A 21891-nucleotide genomic window follows, 5' to 3' on the forward strand; every position below is an offset into this window, starting at 1 on the left:
AGGGAGACCCACACTGGGCACTGCCATTGCTGAGTGCTATGCATACATAAGCAATTAAACAAGGGATAAACAGCCACACTGAGCTTTTCTTGGTAACAACAGCTTCAGGAGCAGGAATGTTTCAGGGAAGGGAACAAACCACAGGGATAGGGGAGACACCTCCAAGGCCAGGCTTCATCTCAAGCCAAGGAAGGAAAGCCAATGGTTATTTACCCACCAGTTGCTCAGCATCTCCAGGCTCTTTGTGATGTGCACTTGGTTTCACTCTGCATTTTTTCAGTCTTTCTGCAACACTGAGATTTCCCATCCCACCTGCAAGAAGCAGGTTTTTCCCCTGGCCAACCTCCTCCAAGTTCCTTGTCATTTTATTTCCCCCACTTTGCATCCCTTCCCCCCCCCCAGCAGACATCACAGATACCAGCTGAGGCTGCCTTTGCTGCAGTGAAGGACAAAACCCCATCCTATGATGCCTTCCTACCACTTCTTTTCCTTCTTCCCGAGGCCTCCTGCACACCCCAGCACCTTGCACACCCCGGGGCTTTCACTGCTGTCCGTCATCCAGCAGGGACACTTGTGCACGCTCCATGTGAGGACACGGGCAGGGATTTTGCTGCACTGACAGGGAGCTGTGCAGGAACTTGGAGCTCTCCCAAGTGCCTGGCAAGCCTGCCCAGCCCCCTGGCTACAGAGCTGGATGCTCAACGATGTACCCCATCATCTTTGGGGTGCCGCAAGGCATATTTCCATGTCACCCTCCCCCCCTCAACCCAGCGCTGAACATGCGCATCAGTGCCATGGTGCTGCTGCTGCTGCCTGTTGAATGAAATGCGGTATTGCAGCTGCTCACACATTTGGGGTAATGGGGCGAGTCTGCGCTGCTACTCGTGCGTAGTTCAGCATCTCCATCTCCCTTTATTCCCCAGCAGGTGACAGCAGTGAGCCCCCTGTCGCACACAGCGCTCGCACTGCCTCCATTCTTCCAGCAGGTGACAGCAGCGCTCAATGAGTGACACCCCCTCACCCCCCTTTCCTCCAAGGCGTTTGGTCACGTTCCAAGGCAACTCTCAAGGCAGGATTGACGGGTTGTGCTGTTTACTGAAGCAACAGGCTGCGGATTCTGTTGGATTGCCCGTGGTATAAATACACCGTCTGCAGAGCACGTGCGAGTTCCAAAAAAATGTGAATAACGCAGCCACCATGTGTTCAATGAAGGAATGACTCTATAGTGATTTGGGGTTTCCTGGGGAAGCGTTCACTATAATCAGATGTGCAAATCTCACCCAGCAGGAGTTCCTCTGGGGGGGTTAGAGAGGCACATCAAGCTCCCCTGCTCCTGCCAGCATCCAAGGCTGCAGGGCACGCTGCCTAGGGAACCATCAGGGAACAGATTCTTTGCATATTCACTGTATTCCACCCTGCAGTATTTCACCCTCAGCGCTGTACCATCTCGTAGCAAGGGGACATCTCAAATCACCTCCAACACTAATCCCACATGAAGGTAGGTGCAGTAGCTGGGGGCAACAGGTGAGGTGAAGGCAGCTTTAAACTGCAAGGAGAGACAGAAAGATCAGCCTCCAAGAGATGGAGGATGGAAGGACAGTCGCTGTCTGACAGGCCAGTTCCCACTGGTGTCATCTCCATCGCTTTCCCCATTACTAAAAATGTATTGCAGCCAAACACCACAGGCCTGAAGGGTACAAAAGGGACACACAATGTGACCACACAGTCCCTTGGCCAGAAGAACCCACAAAATATGATGGTGACTTTGGATCTGGAGGCCTTTACCCCATTTCACCACAAGTCATGCTGGTTGGACCAGCCAGACATACACATCCTCATCCTCATTAGCATGTTGGCATGGAAAACAAATACGATTGGATAATGAAATCAATAGGAAAACAAGCAGGAGTGACTGAAATCGGCTTTGTTTAAAACAAAATCAGGTTCCTCTCTTATACAATCTTCTAATTAACTTTACCATATTCAAAATTTAAAATAAAAGTGAATATCATGTGGTTGCAGAAGCGTGTCAGAAAGGGAGGGAGCTCCTTAGCACAGCAAGGACACAGCAAGCCTGAAATAGCTTGTCTTTCTGAGGCAATATATATATACATATATATTTGACCAAAGGAGATTTGGCAGATTTACAGTTTCTGTTATTACACCAAGAAGTTCTTATTTTACGGTTCAAAGGGAAGAAATAACTGTTGAGATGAGCTGGTTTCTCAAAACTGGTCCTGGGTATGAAATTACAGGAAATGTCCTAAACATTTCTGTACAGTAATATGTGAACAACTGTTCTAACGTGAGCAGCTGGGACAGAAGGAGGGCAATAAAACGAGTTGTTCAGTTTACCTTCATATAATGGGAGGTTTAGAAAAGAGAGTTCGGATACAAAATGCGGTTTGCAGGTTAAAAAGCACTTCGGATTTTATGGTTTCTTGAAAGCACAGAATCCTTAGTGTTGAAAGGGATCTCTCAGGGACATCTAGTCCAACGCTCCTGAATTGAACAGGGACACCTCAGATAGATCAGGTTGCCTAGGGCCTTATCTAGACTCAACTTGAAAGTCTCCATCAACGGGGCATCAACCACATCTCTGGGCAATGTCTCACCATTGGCACTGTAACTAAATCTTTGTGCTTGAAATCATTTCCCCTTGTTTATCATCACAGACCCTGCTAAAGAGTCTGACTCTTTCTTTCCTGTAGTTCCCCTTTAGATACTGAGAGAATATTACCAAGTATTTTAAATTGAATGGAAAGAGAAAAGGCACAATAGTCAATTGTTAGTGTCACTATTGTTAATACCAACAGCATCTGTTTAAAACTGAGGGATATTTGGTACCTGTGACTTGTTCTTTCCTTGACTTCAATTACTCAATTTCCTCAATTACTTGACTCTAAAATGCAAATATAGGCTGATCTGTCACCTCCAATAAAGAGTATTCTCTCTCAAACAGCTGATTCCACTTGCCTTCCCATCTATTATGAGGTTTTCATTGCAATTATCAGCTCCTGAACATGCTATTTACAAGCTCCCTGCAAATTAATTCAATTCACTCCAATCTTCATATTTCTTATTATGAATTACAGCCATCAGATTGGATTAGAAATCCTGTTAAGATTTCTAATATGCACCTTTTTATCCATCTACACATCCGAACAACTTGTCCAGGGTCTTGTCATTTTATATCCCTATATGCCATATTCCTTTTGTACAGGATTCAAAAATAAAGTCTTTTGGGCTGAGCTGAGCATTGCATAAAACATACAAAACCAACCAACCAATCAAAACTACCAATTAAAAAAATGGATTAACAAAAGATAGATCAGGAAATAGCTAATTATCATTGTCATAATGACACTGAGCAAAGAAAACTCACAAACACAAAGCATAAGTGAAGCAAAGCCATGGGCACCTTTCAACACTGACAGTGCTAAGAACTCGTGGATCTCAAATGCGAAAGGAAATGTTTAGAAAATTATTTACACAACTCATAATTAGCATGTGAAATTCATTGCTCTAAGGGACAGAAAGCCAATGAACTTTAATGGATTCTATAAAAGAGGCAGCTTTTCTCTGTGCAAGAGGACAACGTGATTATTTTAGGGTTATATATAAATTCCTTCTTTCAGGGTGCACGTATTTAAGGGACTGAAAGTGGGGTAGATTTTCCCTTCACAAGGAGAGCAATAAAGTGCCATTGGGCTTCCCAGCCAGTTTTGGAAACTCATTTGTATTGGCAGAAACAAAGACCTCCAGTGGTTCTATATTGGGTAAATACTGTGCTTACGTTCCTCTGTTTCTGTTCAAAACATTCAATTCCTTCCCTGAAAAGAGCATTTAAGATGAATGTGGTATGTAAGACGTCAGTGCTAAGGCCCTCTCTGTGACACAGCTCAACTTCAAGCACCAAGAGTACACAACAGGGGTAAAGTGTCACTGTAATGGATGTGATATCAAAATAAGGTCCCTGGGATAAGGTTGACTACACATCTATATTATCCTCAATCAACATTCATTCAGTCTGTTAACCTCCAATGGAAAACAATTACAGATACTTTTACAACCTCCATAGAGGGTCTAGTCCAGTACTTATCCTCACTGTCAGCATTGTAATTTATGCTTAATCTTCACATTTGTATGACAGACTTTTTCGAGATTTTAGGCTCCTCTTTTTGTAACCACTTCTCACATTTTTGAGAACTTCATCACATCTCTGCAGCTGCCTCTGTTTTAGGCTGATTCAACTCTGTGCATCTGGTTGGATGCCGTATTTCATCTGAAGTCCTAATAACAACAGACAGGGCATATTTAGCAAACATGAAAGCTCCAAGACAGCTTTTCATGGCACTGCCGTTGCTACGCCCTTCCAGTTGGACAGTGAGACTTTGGGACAACATCCCACTTGCTTTATTCCTGCAAATCATGCCATTAGCTCACAGAAATTTTGTGCAAATGATGTCTTTAAAGTATGTGTATGAAAACACCATGTTTTTTTCTTGTTGCTACAAATAAAAGTTTATATGAGACAAAATAATAATAATAAAAATAAAATAGGTGGGCTTCTTAAAAAGTCCATGGTAGATTTAAATCATCTTGGTGATGCTAACAAGTTCATCTATTCCATTATTTTCCAGGAACTGGCAACCCTGCCCAGGGCAGAGGCGTTTGAAACCAGATAATCTTTAAGGTCCCATCCAATCTACGCCATTCTATGATTCTATGACCAAATTAGTTGATGCAAACTGCAATTTCTAGGCTCCTTCCCATGGCTCTTACCCCATTTTATTAGATGCAGGAATTGCGCTTGCCCATTCCTCATCCTATGAAAATTTCACTCTTCAAGTTCTTCAAGGTGAGCACTAACATTCCTGAGGTTGCTTCAGGCTCTGCTCCTCACTGTAGATAAGTGAGATTAAGCAATAATGAAATGAGACAAAATACCTTATTCAAACTGGAGTAAGCATAAAAAAATGTGAGTTCCTATATAAAAAGATAGGAAGATCCACAATCAAACTGCCAGAAGACTAATAGAAAAAAAAAAAGAAAAAAGAAAAATATCATGAAGTCACACCAATGAATTAATTTCTTTGTATCTACAAAACACCCTCCATGTACACGCAGATCAAAGTATTTTAACTTTAAACATTGTGCCTTTGTAGTCAGAAACTAGCTGAGTAATCATCATAGAAGCACAAATTACAGTTGTAATTTATACCTGCTACAAAATGAGTGTTTTCTTTAATTTTATGAGGATGAAGTTCCCCTTTGTGCAGGGAGAATCACTGCTTGAGATCCACTCCTCAGAGCTATTCACCATTCAGTGGTTCATCAGTTTAATAGCAGCTTACTTGACATGTACAGCATTAATGCTATTACTATTAATTCACAGTGACTCTAAGGGGACACTGACACAAAAGCATCACTGATCCCAGAAAGATTCAGTGATCCCAAAACAAGGGCTACTGAAGTGAGTGAAAAGTTACGTTGTTTCTTTCTAAGACTCATGAGTGTATTCATAGGGAGGGAACTATATTAATTTCATTATGAATATATACTTTTATTTTGCCAACACTCATCTGTGGATCATGGTAGGAAAAGATATTCACTCATTCTGACTCAAAAAAATCTTCTTTCCTCTTCCCAAGTGACGCATCATTGGATGTGAAATTCTGGATTCCAGGTATGCAATTAAATGTTCTACTTTTCTGAGCATCTCAGTCAACCCTCGGGATAAATAGCCTGAATTGCATAAGTGTGGTGTGTTAAAACCCATGAGCTAATATATGGTCACTAGGAAGTTTACATGCCCACTGGAATGACTTACCTGCCTCACCCACCTAATGTGAATTACAATTGGTTTGAGCAGAAGGAGAGGCCTAAAGTTTTCTCTATAAATGCTGCCACACAGCCAAAGCTTGGAGTCTTATCATAAACCTCTACAGTTGCTCACAGAAATACAAAGCCCAAGACACAGAGGAGCAAGGAAGCATGGCTGGTAAGTGCAAATAAATAAGTAAATAAATAAATAAACAAATAAATAAATATCTTCCTGAATAGGGAATGGATAAGTGAATAATTTACCATATGTGTTTTATTCTATAGGGTTATTATCTGTTAAAGGCTCTGAATTGTTGGAGTACTCTACATACTGAGATTTTGAATAGGTTATTTCAGCATTTTCTTGCATGAATTTTTCAAAAGACACCAACAAGGAAAAAAGATCATCCATCCATTACCATACTAGTGCTAAGTATTATAAAACTGCAAATAGAGCAGAAGAAATTATGGCAAACTGCAGACTACCTTGTAGTGTGAAACTTAATGAATCAAGAGTTGTTCATATATGAATGAATCTTGTGTTAATGGGAATATTTGTGCCATGAGGACAAATACAGACTAGATTCCTTCCTTGAGATTCAGAGCCAGCAAAATGCAATATCATTTTAACTATTTGTTGAAATTACTGTGAAAGGTACTTTGTAATACAGACAAATCAATACAGCTGTTCAGGAGTAAGGTCACTGCAAGAAAGATATTAAATCAAGACACTGTAGCAAGATTGGCTTTGTTCTTGCTAAGGTCCAACTTTTTGGGAACTCAGTAAACATGGAATTACTTCTAGGCAAGGAGTTCATGCTGTGCTGGATTTATGTGATATAAACTAGAAAAGTTTAGGAAGTTACTCAAAAAGCAACCATCCATAGAGTAGAGGATGAAGTGCAGCAATGAGAAGTGTTGTTTTCCCCTCATGGGGGTTAAAACAGGTACAGCTACACCATGGTCAAAAATCTTGATAAGACTCAATTGCACAAAATCTTAGGATACAATATTCATCCATTACAATCATTGAAATAACTCACATTATTGACTGAACTACTTGTGCTGGTGTTCATCAGCAGCATCTGATGTTTGCCTGGCCTGATGGTGCTTACTTAAAGACTGCATCTACTAAGTGTAATATCATCTAGATGTGCACTTATTCAGGGGCTGAGACAAAATCAGGTGGACACAGTGGGCATAAAGCTATCGATTCCCTCATCCATCTCCTCCTCTCAGCAGAACAAATAAATTGCCAAACACAATTTGAGAGGCAATATATAAGATTGGACTGATTAGGAAAATCTTTCCTTTTAAGAGAAGAACTGTTTGGACAGTGAAGTAGACAGTAAAAACTTTCCTCTGTAGCGATGGGGAAACAACCACAAAGTAATTGTTTCTGCATTGTAACACTTCCTTTTAAGCAACGATATGCCAATAACTTAAACAAGCCATTTTGGCAAGGCAATCCCTAAAAACTTCCTTTTTAGGTGTGATACATCAGTGTGTCCTTCTTAACCACAATTTTCTCATCACAGTAAAAGCAAGAAGCAATAGCAGCACTTAACGAACAAACTGTTATTTGCTGATCATGGCCAGCTCCTGCTTGTGAAATACCCAGGTTATATTGCAAGCCCAAGTTCAGTTAGAGAAGTCAAAAGTACCCAGGGTTTCTCCTCAAAGTGCCACGAGCAATTTTAAAGTAAAAAGTTTTGTGTGTGTGTGTGTGTATGCGTGCGCTCAGGTGTGTGTGCCCATAATTGCTCTCACACATGCACACTAATTTGTTCCAAAAACACACATCCTGAAAATACAAATACTTTCTTTTCCAGAAAGTTTCAGTGAATCTGTGGGCCAGTCTGTACTGAACTTGGTTTAAGAGAAGCCAGAAAGAGAAAGGAAGGTGGTGCCTAAAGAATGGGAAAAGCACTGTAAATGGTCCTGTAAATTTGTTAACACTTTTCCTAAGAGTTTTGTCAGTCTGCAGCACATGACTGCTACTAAGCACTCAGTAATTTGTTTCACAGCCTCAAACTCAATTAACTCTGCTTGTGTCTGTCAGTTTTGTGTCATTACCACTAAGGTGTGAGTCACACCTGCAAGCATCTTGTTTATGTACCAGAATTAGGAGGCCATAGGATGGAACATGTTGAAGTTCTTAGAAGAAATAAGCAGTCAAACAGTGAATGGAGCTTGCAAAGAGGTATTTCTGATGAGTGTGAAACTGTGACTGTAAGTTACAACATCCAAATAACATCTCTACTCCAGTGATGTGTGTATAAGTGGGAGAGGTAGGGGATTACCTTTAAAAGTAATAGGCTATAAACACTAGGTCACGTCTGGCTATGTGGGAGCTGTCTGGGAAGTTTGTGCACTGTCAGTTTGATTCATTTCTAGGTGCTGGTCCCTTGGTAGTTTTTGAAGTTACCATATTAGCATATATCACTATCAACTTCCCATCTGGAATGAGCCGTAGCATTCCTGCCAAGATCCTAAGGGAAAAAATCTGAGCCTCTGGGAATTTCCTGGCACACATGAAAAAATGTGTCCTGCTAACTAAGGTATTCTCATGGAATCATAGAATCGTTCATGTTAGAAGGGATCTTTAAAAGCCATCTGAGCCAATTCCCCTGCAGAGAGCAGGGACACAAACAGCTCCATCAGTGCTCCGAGCCCCTCCAGCCTGACCCTGAGTGTCTACAGGGATGGAGCCACCACCTCATCCCTGGGCACTCTGCCTCAGTGTCTTGCTGCCCTTATTATTAAAGCCTTCCTCCTAATATAAATCTAAATCTCTTTCAATTTCAGATCATCTGCCCACGTCCTTTCACACAGATCCTGCTAAAGAGTCTGTCCCCTTTCTCACAGCCCCTTTAGATACTGACAGGCCACTCTTGTGTCTCCTCTCCCTTCAGCCTTCTCTCCTCCAGGCTGCACAGCCTCAGCTCTCTCAGTTTTGCTCATAGGAAGGTGTTTCATCCCTCAGAGTATTTTTGTGGCCCTCTGCTGGATGCACTCCAGCAGGTCCACTTCTGTCCTGTACTGAGAGCTCCACATCTTAGGAGCACCTCCTCCAGAACTGAGGATGAAGAGAGATGAAAAAAAAAAAGGGAAATGTATCTTGGGCAATATATAGGACCTAGAAGAGACCTTAGCCAAGTGCTTTTCCTTATAGACTTGATCAATCTACATCAGAAGGTTCTGGTCCCGGAGAGTGTTGACAAGTCAGCCCACATTGATATTCCAGGCCCCAGGTCCCTCCCTAGTGGTTTACAAACATAGTATAGCTGTAGAAAAATACTTGACTTCCTGTACCTAGGGTAGCAGGAATGATTCTGGTGATGAAATTCCTTGCTTAATTATCCAACAAAGGAGCGAGAGGGGAGACAGGACATTCCAGCTTCCCAAGGAAATGAGGCAGTCCCCAGTAAGTCATGTCCAGATGTTTGTAACATGGTGCTTCAGGGATATGTATGGAAGAATATAATAGAATAAAGAGGAAGATAACAACTGTTTTCCCATCCTGAAACGAATGCACAATTAATTATATGTGAATTATAGTTGCATATTTTTAAAATTACAGTTGCATTTTGCATGTGATAAAACTACTCTCTCATCTTTCCCAAAAATTCTACTGATCTGGAGTATGAGTGCCAAGAAGCATTCATGGAAGAAGCTCCAGGGAAACAATGGATTCAATGAATTAATTTTAGAAGAAAGTCACTGTAAATGTTGTACATGAAGAATTCCAAATTAAAAATGATGCAGTGCAAGAAGCAGTTACGCTTTTACTAGAATGTTGTTATTATAACAGAAAGAAAAAGAACTAAATACTGAAATTCTTATAAATTCAAACACAGTAAGAAACTTCTAATGGCTGACTAGATTTCTAAGCATAAATATAGCCAGGTTGGATGGGCCCTGGGCAGCCTGATCTGGCAGGTGGCAACCAGCCTATGGCAAGGGGTTGGAACCCAATGATCTATAATGTCCTCTCCACCCTAAGCCATTCTATGATACTGTCCAAGCTTCCTAAGTTAGGCTGAAGGGAACTGAGATCAGAATGTTGGGACTAAGAAGGAAAAAAAGAAAAAAATAAATAAAAAGAATCCTCAACCCCTTTGGTCAGAAAAAGGCTCGGGAGCAGAGACAGCTATTGAAGCTCCACCCTCCCAAAGGAAAAGCTTTACAAGCAGACTTTAAAGAAGTGAAAGGCACCAAGCACTACTTGAGTCAACAGGAGGTCAATCAGAGGAAAACTCCAAAGCTGCTCTTACAGGACCTATTGATCAGATATGGGCCAAGGTGAGCAAGGGGGCAAGCCCTTCTCTGGTTCTCTATTATTCTCTTACATCAATACGATGTATATTCAGCTCTGAAAGTGAAGGGAAAGTCTGCAGGCATTTTAAGTTGTCAGCAGATGGGAGACCGACAAATCTGACACAACAGGAGAAGCACAATTTGGAGAAGGTATCACTGAAAAGGCAGAGGGAGTTTACAGTGCACAGAAATGGTTGAAACCTGAAGTTAAAATTGAGAGGATACAAAACTGTAAGGAGTTTGTTTGTCTTCAATTTGCTGCTAAAATTTACGCTTATGCAAATTTCCTACTTTGCTTCATTTCCAACACTGGCAGCTAATCTCTGCCTTTCTAAAGACAAGTTTTCCTCACCCCTCAGCTTGTAACATAACAGAAGCGATTTATTGTCAAGTTTCTAAAGATTACTATTTTTTAAATAGGTACATTCCTAAAAAATCAAAGTATATACTGCTTGCCTAGATAAAAAAACATTCCCCTCCATTCAAAATATGACTGCATTTCTAAGGCTACAAATGTAGTTATTTCAAGGCTTGCCTGACTTGATAAGCTGATGATCATGCTGCAAAGATCACCTCCCTGTGGATGAATCAAGCTGAACACAGGATGCTGATTTTTTACTTAGTAACAACCCGACATAGTTCTGTCCCACTAAAGATTTTCCTATTGTTCCTCTTTATGGGGTGGAAGGGGAGGAAGGAGGAGAGTAAAGACTATTTTAAAAATAAAGTGTTATTTTAAAAATGATTATTTAAAACATAATTTTTAAAGAAAACATACACTAATATCTTCTGCACTTCATTTCAATCATCAAGTTAATCTGCTAAAGAACTCTCTATAGGGTCAGTCCATGTCAGAGCCAAACCAACTTCAGACACTTGTTCTTTGGCCTCTGATAAAGCTATAGCTTGCACACAAGAGTATTCTACACCATATTATTTAACATTCATGATTTTTGGGGTCTTTTCTCTCTAATTCTGTAATCTCTCCCATTGTCAAATGGCCCAAGCAAGCTGTAGGTGTCCCTTCTCATTGCAGGGGGTTTGGTTTAGATGACCTTTAAGGATCTCTTCTAACTCAAATAATTCTATGATTTTATGTTCTTGTTAGGTGCTTTCAAGAGATAAGAACTGGTACTTACATCAGAGGTACATGTAACATCAGCAGGGCTAGGGAACTCATCACAATTGAAAATGCAGAAACATTCTTTGGATCATTCTTCATTTCTTATTCAGAGGTAGCAAATCTGAAGAAGATTAGAACATCACATCATGGGATGAATGAAACCACGACAGAATTAGCTGAGTTCAGCTGGACTCTGCATTCAGTAACTCACAGGTGTTCCATTATCTCTTAGTTCTCTCCTCTTAGATTCTTTTCAGATTTTAATTTAGTACTGGATATATATAAATGAAAGAATAAAATGCTCAGAAATAACTTATTTCCATTTGTGTTGGAAACTTCACATTTTCATTAGCTACTTACAGAAAGTAACCTGCAATTCTTGCAATCGTTTATGTGCTTCTTCCTCCTCCTAACGTACTTCTCACTTTTTCTTAGCTGCGACGCAGCCAAGTACTGACTGGCACGTGAAAGAAAATGGGAGAGAGCACCACACAAGTAAATTTTCTAGCAAAGAGTTGGTTGTGAGGAGAGGTCAGGCCTTTGTAATCACCTTCAATGGAATAGAACAGCCTGAGCAAACCTTAACATTCATCGCAGAAACAGGTATGGCTCCCAACTTCTTTCACAGAAATTGTAATGTCTAAGCCACATTCTTTTGGCCTGGTATGTGCTATATGGTAGCCAGTTAATAGCTCAGAAGCAAAATTCTGCTTTAAGTAGCCCTGGAAGTATTTGAAGTATTTGCTGCACTACTTCCATCTCAGCTGGCAGAGGTAGTTACTTTCATTTTTAGACATTTGCCATATTAATCTAAGAGAAGGGTTAAATCTCCAATAGGTTTGTTGACAAGTTTCAGCAAGCTGGAGAAATAAAGTTGTTTATTTTCCTTAAAAGGCCCAAAACCCTCCAAGCAGGCCAAGACCCTAGCCACGTTTGGTATCTCCAGCACAGCAAGCAAGGAGAGCTGGAGTGCAGTTCTTCAGTCCACCAGTTCCAACTCTGTGAGCGTCTCCATCTCCAGCCCACCTAATGCTGTCATCGGACGTTACAAGCTGAGTGTTCAAAGTACTTCAACTGGCAGCTCGTCTCCAGAAGCCCTTGGCACTTTTGTTTTGCTCTTCAACCCTTGGTCTTCAGGTATGAACAGATCAGCATTTCCTGGAAAGAACTGATTTACTTGTAGTTTGATTAGTATCCACAGCTTCTCCATTTGTCCTACACTTCTGTAGTATGGGGACTGAACATTCACCGCATAATTTAGCAGTGAGAAAAGCATATAATGGTTTCTTAGGACCCTCTGGTACATAAAACCAGCTCTGTATCATGTATTTACTGGAGATCCCCTTGCCTCCCCCACCCACCAAAAAAATGCAGATTAAGTTCTACCAAAACTCTGGAGGTTTTTTATTTATTTTGCCTGCTGTGATTGTATATACCTCTACTTTGTCTTTTCAGGTGATGATGTGTTCATGCCTAATAAGGCTGAGTGTGAGGAATACGTGCTAGAAGAGTTTGGTATCATTTTTGCAGGCAACAGTTATCATATCAACAGTTTTGGATGGAACTATGGCCAGGTAAACACAGCACTGAACCAGCAGCCAGTGCTTTGTGCACCGTTTTTCACATATGCTGGATGATCAGCTTATTTATTGTTTAATGCTTATCACATCTATACACCTCAGAAGACCAGGAGTCTGGTATTGCAGTTAGAACTCACAGCAAGTTCTCTTTCATTGATTAATGAGAAAATTTGCAGTTGACTAGTTGGTGATAAGAGCTACAATACCGATGCAGACATCAGAAATCTAAGAGTCTGCTGTGAAGTATAGTGGAGCATCACTGAATAGCACAGGCCTGGCTGTCATCCCACACATTCTGAGCTTTGAAAACCTCTCAGAGTTTCAATCTTCATGGTTTGTTGAGGGATCATTTTTATTGGCTGAGCTGCAATGTTTCATCTTATGGTTAAAGAAATATTAAATGCTCATGTAGTTCTACTTATCTGTATATTTTAGTATAGTAGAATGACCTGCATTTCCAATTCACTAATATATTTCTATACCATAGTTTCAAGCAGATATCCTCAATATTTGCCTTGCCATGCTGGATCGAAGCTTGAACTACCGTCAGGATCCTGCCACAGATGTATCGCACCGACATGATCCCAAGTATCTGGGCCGTGTTCTCAGTGCAATGGTAAACAACGTGTTCAGAAAGTCCAAACTACTCACTGTTCACTTCTCAGAAAATTTTAGGCCACTGTTTTGCATGCACCACAAAGCAGAAATGTGAGCCAGGGAAACCCCTAAGTTGTTGTCTGATCTCAGCCTTCCAGACTTGTCTCATTTATGTATGTCTCACACTTACCGCTTTGATATGCAGTATTCAAACTCAAAGTTATGTTGTGGGTTGTTATGCTGCGCATTTTAGAGGTCTTTAATCCAACTTCCCATTTGAAGGGGGTCTACAGGAGCACTAGAGCAGGTCATCCATTCATTTGTCATGTTGTCTCGAAAATCTCAAAGGGTGGAAGTTTCACTGCCCCTCTGGGTGATCATTCCAGAGCTTCACTGTCTTCTTAGTGATTAATTTTTCTCTTATGTCCAATATGGTCTTCCCAAGCTACAACTTTCTGTCATTGCCTCTTGGCATGTAATAATACCAGGGCAGAGAAAAGTTGGACTCCTGATTTTGTATGTCCCATACAAACAGTTGTAAGATCTTACTATAGTCTCCTTCATCTTTGCTAGACTGAACTAGCCTAGCACTCTCAGCTTCTTGTAAGTTGTGTGCTCTAGGGCTCATGACCATCTCAGTAGCCCTGTCTTCTGGACCTTGTTCAGTGCCACAACATTCCCCTGAACTGAGAAGCCTGAACTGGGAGCTGGACAGTAATCCTGGCACAGTGAAAATTAAAGGGCTGTAACAGCTTCCCTCAGTATTCTGATAATTTGTGTCTCTTGCTGTAACTCCCAGGTTTATTTCAGCTGAGTGGCCACTCAGCAAACTACTTCCCAGCCTGTACTAACGCTTGGGGTTTTCCTGCCCTGAATCCCAAATTCTACATATTTTCATCCTACATTTCATTAAATTTTTTTTGACCCAGTATCCAAGATTCTTAAAGTGACTCTGCAGTTCTTACACCTGCTCCTTCCCCTAATTTAACATTGTCTATGCACTTGCTAATAGTTCATCCCATTATCATGCAGGAACATTCTGACAGATTCACTGCATTTTAAGTATTTATGATGCCATTAAATCATACAGTAGTAAAGTTGCCACCTCACAACACAAAGGTTCACTATAAACTTGTGTTTGTCATCTTGGTGGGCACTACTGCACTTGGGAGGGGAAAACAGTGGTTAATTTCTTTTCATTACTTATGAGGACACTTCTAGAATTTCTCTGAAAAGATGAGGTTTCCTCCTGAAGGCCAACTGCAAGAAGCAATGATTTTGTCCATTAAAGTGTCATTTAAAGCTTTTCTCCTGTCCCCTCCTCCACCACTACTTCATCTATTGTAAACTCTTAATTTATGTTATCATAAATTTTATGAATATTTTTCCAGGTTAATGCCAATGATGACCAAGGGGTGGTACGGGGAAACTGGAGTGGAAATTATGAGGGTGGGAAAAGTCCAAGCAGCTGGACTGGAAGTGGTGAAATCCTGCAAAACTGGAAGCAATCAGGATTCAAGCCTGTTAGATACGGACAGTGTTGGGTTTTTGCAGCAGTATTAACCACAGGTATGATTTATGTAATGTATATAATGATACTGCATGGACACTGTGCACTAATAACACTTTCTACGTGAAAATATTTCTGAATATTCATCTATTATATGAAACATCATATTCTGGAAATAGTGCTTTCTGACTATGGTTTTCCATTCTCTCTTTAGTGCTTAGATGTCTAGGGATTCCCACTCGCACAGTTACAAACTTCAGCTCTGCCCATGATGCAGATGGAAACCTGCGTGTGGATGAGTTTTACGATGCTTCTGGAAATCATTTGAATGAGGGAGCTGACAGTGTCTGGTAAGGTTCTGCAGTATTTAGTAATAGGACCTATCAGTGATTATAGCCTTCAGATGCAGAGTGTAGATTCTGATGACAAATGCTCTATTAACTGCTTAAAAATTGTCCTAAAAACAACTACATGCAGAAGATCAACAAAACAAAATTATACTACCACAAAATTAGGTATTTTTTACTTTTCTTAATTAAACAGAGAATTAACATCGGTTACTACAGCAAACGGAAGCCAAGGCAGACAAAGTTATAGCTGCCACAGATTACTGAAAAAAAATAAATGGGATGTTATACTGTAAATATCAAATATTGGGACCTAACTTTATTTGAAGTTATTCTTCAAAACCAAACCATGTTAAACTGTAAAAGTTCAACTGAACTAGCACCCCTCTCCTTCTCCTTTTTTCTTGTAGTGAAATAATCTGCAGTGAAAAGAAATGTTATCAACACTAAGCAACAAATGCAATTGAAGTAAGCTTTCATTCAGCAAAGAAGAGTGCAGCCTCTCACTGTTTGCCTTGTTTGCCTCCCTGCTTGTTCTGGACATGTCCTAAATCTAAGAGAAGCTTACAAAAAATACTATAGTTTTGTGCAGTAAGAAGCACAGCAAAAACTAAGGAAGTCTACAGACTCAGAATTTTTTTGGGGGAGGGCAAAGAGGCTCAAGACATTTTGGATAATTTAAATTCAGTATCTCTCCTTGAAAATTTATGATGTAATAATACAATTTTCAGCTCCTATGTAATTAAGTTTGCCAGGATCAGAGTGGTAGTCATCAGTCTCGGATAAGAACCTTCAAAAGTTAAAGCATTTGAGACAAGGGATACTAATTAATGAATGCAAATAGAAATTAAGAAACACATACCACTGGTTTACTTTATTCATTCTTGAATGTAGGAATTTCCACGTCTGGAATGAAAGCTGGTTTTCCCGCAGTGACTTGGGCCCTTCATACAGTGGATGGCAAATTCTGGATGCAACTCCCCAAGAAGAGAGTGGAGGTACACAGATTTCATTCCAGGAGTAGTGCTGAAAAGACATAAAGTCAGTCATTTTCAGAGAGAAAAATAAATTGTAAAACTGCTGTGAAAGAAATTTCTTTTCCTGCTAAGAAATGAAGTGACAGTTTCTGACTAATTAAAAAAACATCAGCTCCTCTATGGCTGCCGAGAAACAAATTAGGTTTCCAGGGCCAGTCTTCTGCAGCTCTTTCTATATTTTCAGTGTATGTGTCTAGAGCTATTGAAGATTAATGATTAATATAAAATAGATCAAGTGTATGTTGAGAATAAACGCAAGACACATTGATTATTGGCCTGATATGAGGGTCTATATGGATGAAAGGGCTGGAATGGTCCAGCAGCACTTGGTAATTCAAAAGTCATTGATAAATACCTGTCTAGTAATCTTCTTACTGTAAAACCATTGATTAGTTCTAAGGTATATTTTCTTGATGCCATAGGAATTTATCAGTGTGGTCCTGCCTCAAGGAATGCCGTCAAAGAAGGAGATGTAGATCTGGACTACGACTGTCCGTTTGTATTTGCAGAAGTGAATGCAGACTGTATGTACTGGAATTATGATCCTGCAACTAGAAAGAAAACATTATTATTCAACAAGTCAACAGTAATCGGCCAACTCATCAGCACAAAGGCAGTTGGTAGAGATGATCGTATAGATATCACCAGTGATTACAAATATGAAGAAGGTAAAAAAACACAACTCCATAGTTCTATATTTGGTTCATTCCAGAACTTTAATGATAGAAGACTCTTGGTTGGCAGTTTGGGACATCTATATGGTGAAATGGAAATTTATACTAAATTTATTCAGTTCTAGCAGAAAAGAGAATGTAAAGAGTAAAAAATAATGCCATTCACTTTCTGATATGTAGTTGCTTTGCGTGACCTAAATAAGACAAATCCAAATAACTTTGATGAAGTATTCACTGCTCCACCTTTATATGTTAATGTTTACTGGCTGCTTCTCTTTTGTACTGATTAGTCTATAACCCAGTTACTTGACAACAAGATGAAAGACCTGTGACAAAAAACCTAAGCTAAATCAATATTTAGGTGCAAGAAAAGCAACACACAGCACATAAACTTGACAGATCTTTGGGTTTGTTAGTGGAGAAATATATTATAACCATGAATTGAATTTGCAAATGTGGAGAATGAATCTTCTTACTGTAAATATGTATATGAAGAGTGGAAAACATGGTAACGTAGAGGCCAAGTAACTAGCTTCCATTGTGTACTGGGCCTGACTGGGATGTTTTCTTCATTCATGTGCAGCTTTTGTTTTCCCTTTTAAACTGTCATTATCCTGATCCATAGTTCTCACCTTTCTTCTATATTCTACCTATCCTGCAGGTATGGGGAGTGAGTGTGATGTTGGGTGTGTGTTTGGCTGCTTGTCAGAGTCAACAGACCACATTATACCATTGCCCCCTCAGTACAGAATTATGTTTTGCTGAGTAGTCTCTAGCTGTCATGTAAAAGAAAAGATGTTCGTTAACTGCTGAGGGTAATTTTCATTGTTGTTTCTAACAGGCTCTAAAAAAGAAAGAGATACTTTTAAAAAAGCACGTAAAAAGCTGGGACTTGAGGATAAGTTTGATCCTACAGCACCAACACCAAAGGAAATTGAACAAAAGCCTGATATCTCAGGAAGGTTTAAAATGGCCGGTCCTTTAGAAGTTGGCAAAGACCTCGATTTAATTCTGGTTCTTACAAATTTACAATCGGAAGTTAAATCTGTTAATGTAAATATGACTGCTTGGAGCACCATGTACACAAGAAAACCAGTTCGTGAGATCTGGAAGGACTCCCTTTCTGTCTCTCTGTCTCCTGAGGAAGGTAATTTTTCAAATAAAATAATCACACAATTCTTATTAAAAGTTATCAGTAAACAGGCATTAGAGGATGGTCAGCCTGGTTTGGGGCAATCCAAAACATCTACAAACTGGGAGAACTCCTTGAGAGCAGCCCTGTAGAGAAGTGCATGGGGGGTCCTGATGGGTAAAAAGCTCAAAATGAGCCAGCAGTGTGTACTTGCAGCCCAGAAGGACTAGAGCATCCTGGGCTACATCATCAGAGGGTGGCAGTGGGCAGAAAGGGTGTTGTCCCTATCTACTCTGCCCACATGAGGACCCATCTGTGTCCAGGCCTGGGGCCCCCAGTACAGGAGGGATGTGGAGTTGTTGGAGTGAGCCTAGAGAAGGGCCATGTAGATGCTCAGAGGGCTGGAGCACCTCTCCTGTGAAAACAAGCTGAGGGAATTGGGCTTGTTTAGCTTGGAGAAGAAAAAGCTGTGGGGAAACCTTCCTGTGGCCCTTCAGAACTTAAGAAAAGGAGCTTATAAAAAAGATGGAGACTGACTTTTTACATAAACAGATAATGATAGGACAAAGTGGAATGGCTTTAAACTGAAAGAGGGGAGATTGATGTCAGATGTGAAGAGGAAATCCTTTATTGAGAGGGCAGTGAGGCCCTGGCACTGCTGCCCAGAGAAGTGGGCATATCTATCTCTGTATTAATACTTGGTGGAAAGTCTGTTCCCTTATAAAAGTGTTTATTATTTCCTTTTTTTTTTTCTTTTTTTTTTTTTTCCCCTCTACAGAGAAACATTTTCCCATTAAGATATCTTATGCTGAATATCAGCAGCAGTTAACTACAGATAATGCGATTGAAGTAACAGCTTTATGTAATGTAGAAGGTGGGATTCAAGTACTGGTACAAAGACATATTGCCCTGGACAACCCTGCCATTGAGATACAGGTGAATTACTGTCCCTTTGCTCTAACTGCAGTGGCAGAGTAAGGGGAAAATGAGCCCTTTAGGCTCTTATTTCCTCAGAAAGATATATTCTGCTTATATTCTGCCTTGGTATATCACAGTGCCTCATAGTAATCCCTCTTCTGACACGACAATCTGATATTTTAAACATTTTCTTTGCTCAGGTACTTGGTGAGGCAAAAGTGAATAAAGAAGTGGATGTGGAAGTGGTATTTACCAATCCTATTGATATAGAAGTGAAGGACTGTGTGCTGCAGGTAGAAGGCAGTGACCTGCTGAGAGGAATCCTTAAGATAGAGTAAGTACAAGAAGTGCCTCCTTCCTGCTACTGAAGATAACTAATCCCTAACACAGCCATGGGTGACTTTGAACCAAACACAGGATTTTCTTCTTGCACACAGCTTTAAATCACCTTTCCATCTCACCTAAGCTTTGACTCCGTACTTTGGGAAGGCAAATGATTATTTATAATTTGATACAACTTTCTTGCCTACCCAGCAAGTTCCAGTAAAAGTTTTATGTGTAAACACTTTTCTCATGTTGCTATAATCTACTGCAATTCTGGAGTTTGCATCAGCCTTGTGGCTCCAGCTCATTCAACACAATGATACGTTTTATACTTCCTGTTCTGCATGAAGCTTTAGCTTAAATGAGATGAGCAAGTTTTCACCCTAATCCCAAGTAAGCTTATCTGGATTACTGCATAATGGTTTTTTGGGGGGGTCCTTACATTTTCTTATATTTTTTTCTTTTCTTTCCTATTTCTAGAGTACCACCACTGAAAGCCAGAGAGATATCCAGTATGAAATTTAAACTTACCCCTTTTGAGACGGGCTCCAAACATCTGCTTGTTAATTTCTCCTGTGATAAATTTGCAGATATCAAGGCCTTTAAAACTGTAAAGGTGATTGACTAAAAGGAGGATACACAATAAACTATCTTTGTCACTACCAATTGAAAAAAATGGTGTAAGAAATATTGTGCAAAAAACAAAAACAAAACAACAAAAAAACATGAGAAAATTAACAGAACAAAATCCTTGCTTCCTGTCATATGGGTTTACCAACCTTACATCATTAACATTTTACACTGTAATTTTTAATAAAGTGTGGAATAGTTCACTTACCACTGTGTCATGTTATTAAACAGAATTTCTTACCTTCCATGACTTGTTTGACTTTAGTCTGCTTTTCTTTGGAAATCATTACTTCTGTCTTTGGCTGTTTCTACAGAAACATAAACACATTTTTACACATTAAAGGCTTTATACAGTGCAATTGCATAGTGGTGTTTCCCTTCATTGCCATCACGACACTAGAAAGTAACCAGGATTAAGTGCATGTTTTACATGATTTTGCCCAGTCTTTTTGGCAATAATGAGTAAGCATCATGACATTTGTCTTTTCTGCCAAATCACAGTGGCCAAGTGTGGCACAGAAAATGTTCTGAAGCAATTTGGATGCTGTCCAACATGAGAGCAACTTGGCAAACGTGTTAGGATAATCACCCAGCTCACAGCATATGAGGTTCTTTTTACATGCTGCTATTTGTTCTCACTGATACTCTCTGGAAATCAGAGGGAGAGTAATCTTAGGTCAGGAGGTATTTTAACTCTGGAAAAATTAGAATTTTTCATGATAGTTTGCATGTTAGGAAGCCATCTCCACTAGCAAATAATATATTAAATACAGAATCCAGTTAATATTGAGATCAAGCTCAGTATATCTTAGTTAAACTTTTAATGGTAGATAGGTGCAGATCACAAGCAGGAAAAAACTGGTGTAAACGAAGAATGCATCCAAATTTGTTTGGGTGTTGTGAGGGCCAAAAATGGTAGTAAAAAGGCGTGTCTTAATAGACTTAGCCTTCATTTAAAAATTGTATAATTAACCTAGCTTATGAATTCCACATCTTGAATTCCTGTTGCTAAACAGTATGCGTAAGAATAGATGTTCCTTCAATGCAACTCTAACTGGCAGGTGATTAAGTAGTTTGTGGGGAAGCAGAAGCTAAAAGCAAGATTCCAGGAACAAGAGAGCTAGGTGTAGCCCATTGAGTGATTTGCTTTATGGGTGATAATTATGCAACAGTAAGTCAATCTCTGACTGAAAAATGATCTGTGTAGATGAAGTGAATGAGAAGTCGCACTACTGCTCTATTGTACTTTGGACTGCAGAACCCACCTTGCCCCTATACACTGAAAAAGTACTTGAGGGGCACACAGCAGCAGCCTTCTAGTTTTCCATACCAGACACATGACATCAGTACATCATACTGGCTATCTAATTACATGGCTACAGAGAAGTTGTAAAAGCAGCCCACAGATTTTCTCTTGATGTTCCTTAAAACCTGTGAGAACTAAGAGCTCTCACCACATAGACTAAATGAGGGAAGTTCAAGCACATGGACAGACTTTAACTTAGAATTTCAACTTCTTATTAAATGAGTGAAAGCACTAGCAGAAATGGCAGAATCTGGTCAACTGGACCTCTAGGGGAATCATAGAAAGGCAACACCCTTCCTTTGCAAGATTTCAAATGTGCATAAAGTAAACACATCTAATTACATGCATGCCTACTGGGATACAGACTCATAGATAGGATTCTGCAATGTTTTTGTGGAACTTACACTTTCTAGAAAAGACTAGCAACAATATGAGTTTAAGGTGCAGTAAGGCTAATCTGAGGTCAGGATAACAAAATACTCAAACAACAAATTATTGAGAAGGCAAGAAAAATGTAAGTTTAGGTTTACACTGGAAAGCTGGAAAACCGACAGCAATTCCAAGGCC

At 40.0% G+C, this 21891-nt stretch overlaps 1 protein-coding gene and 1 long non-coding RNA gene across 3 annotated transcripts in view; one reads left to right on the forward strand and one right to left on the reverse strand.

Annotated features, from left to right (window-relative positions):
- Positions 1-20045, reverse strand: part of LOC107322932 (uncharacterized) — a 28412-nt gene extending 8367 nt beyond the window's left edge. The window contains exons 1-4 of the long non-coding RNA XR_014935982.1: positions 19920-20045; positions 16716-16891; positions 16166-16329; positions 11286-11390 (exon numbers count right to left, since the gene is read on the reverse strand). This is a non-coding gene — a long non-coding RNA (uncharacterized LOC107322932). The remainder of the gene's footprint in view (positions 1-11285; positions 11391-16165; positions 16330-16715; positions 16892-19919) is intronic.
- Positions 5838-20225, forward strand: LOC107322910 (protein-glutamine gamma-glutamyltransferase E-like). 2 transcript variants are annotated; one of them, XM_085520372.1, is made up of 13 exons: positions 5838-6004; positions 11705-11872; positions 12164-12406; positions 12725-12843; positions 13337-13465; positions 14838-15015; positions 15171-15306; positions 16198-16301; positions 16763-17008; positions 17856-18161; positions 18925-19082; positions 19265-19398; positions 19869-20225. In XM_085520372.1, the coding sequence occupies exons 1-13, from the start codon at positions 5998-6000 to the stop codon at positions 20014-20016; spliced, it is 2076 nt and encodes a 691-aa protein (XP_085376498.1). In that variant the 5' UTR covers positions 5838-5997; the 3' UTR covers positions 20017-20225. The 2 variants fall into 2 exon arrangements, with proteins under 2 accessions (XP_085376498.1, XP_015736940.2); XM_015881454.3 differs by lacking the exon at positions 5838-6004 and adding an exon at positions 10045-10131.
- Positions 20226-21891: the final 1666 nt, after the last annotated feature.

The sequence above is a fragment of the Coturnix japonica genome, chromosome 19 (genome assembly GCF_054131305.1).
Source record: "Coturnix japonica strain WE chromosome 19, WE-NBRP24, whole genome shotgun sequence".
NCBI lineage: Eukaryota > Metazoa > Chordata > Aves > Galliformes > Phasianidae > Coturnix > Coturnix japonica.

Coding starts and splice junctions, on each gene's coding strand:
- LOC107322910 (XM_015881454.3), top strand. Junction 15,016..15,170: donor TGCAGCAGTATTAACCACAG/GTATGATTTATG, acceptor TTCTCTCTTTAG/TGCTTAGATGTCTAGGGATT. Junction 17,009..17,855: donor TGATTACAAATATGAAGAAG/GTAAAAAAACAC, acceptor TGTTTCTAACAG/GCTCTAAAAAAGAAAGAGAT.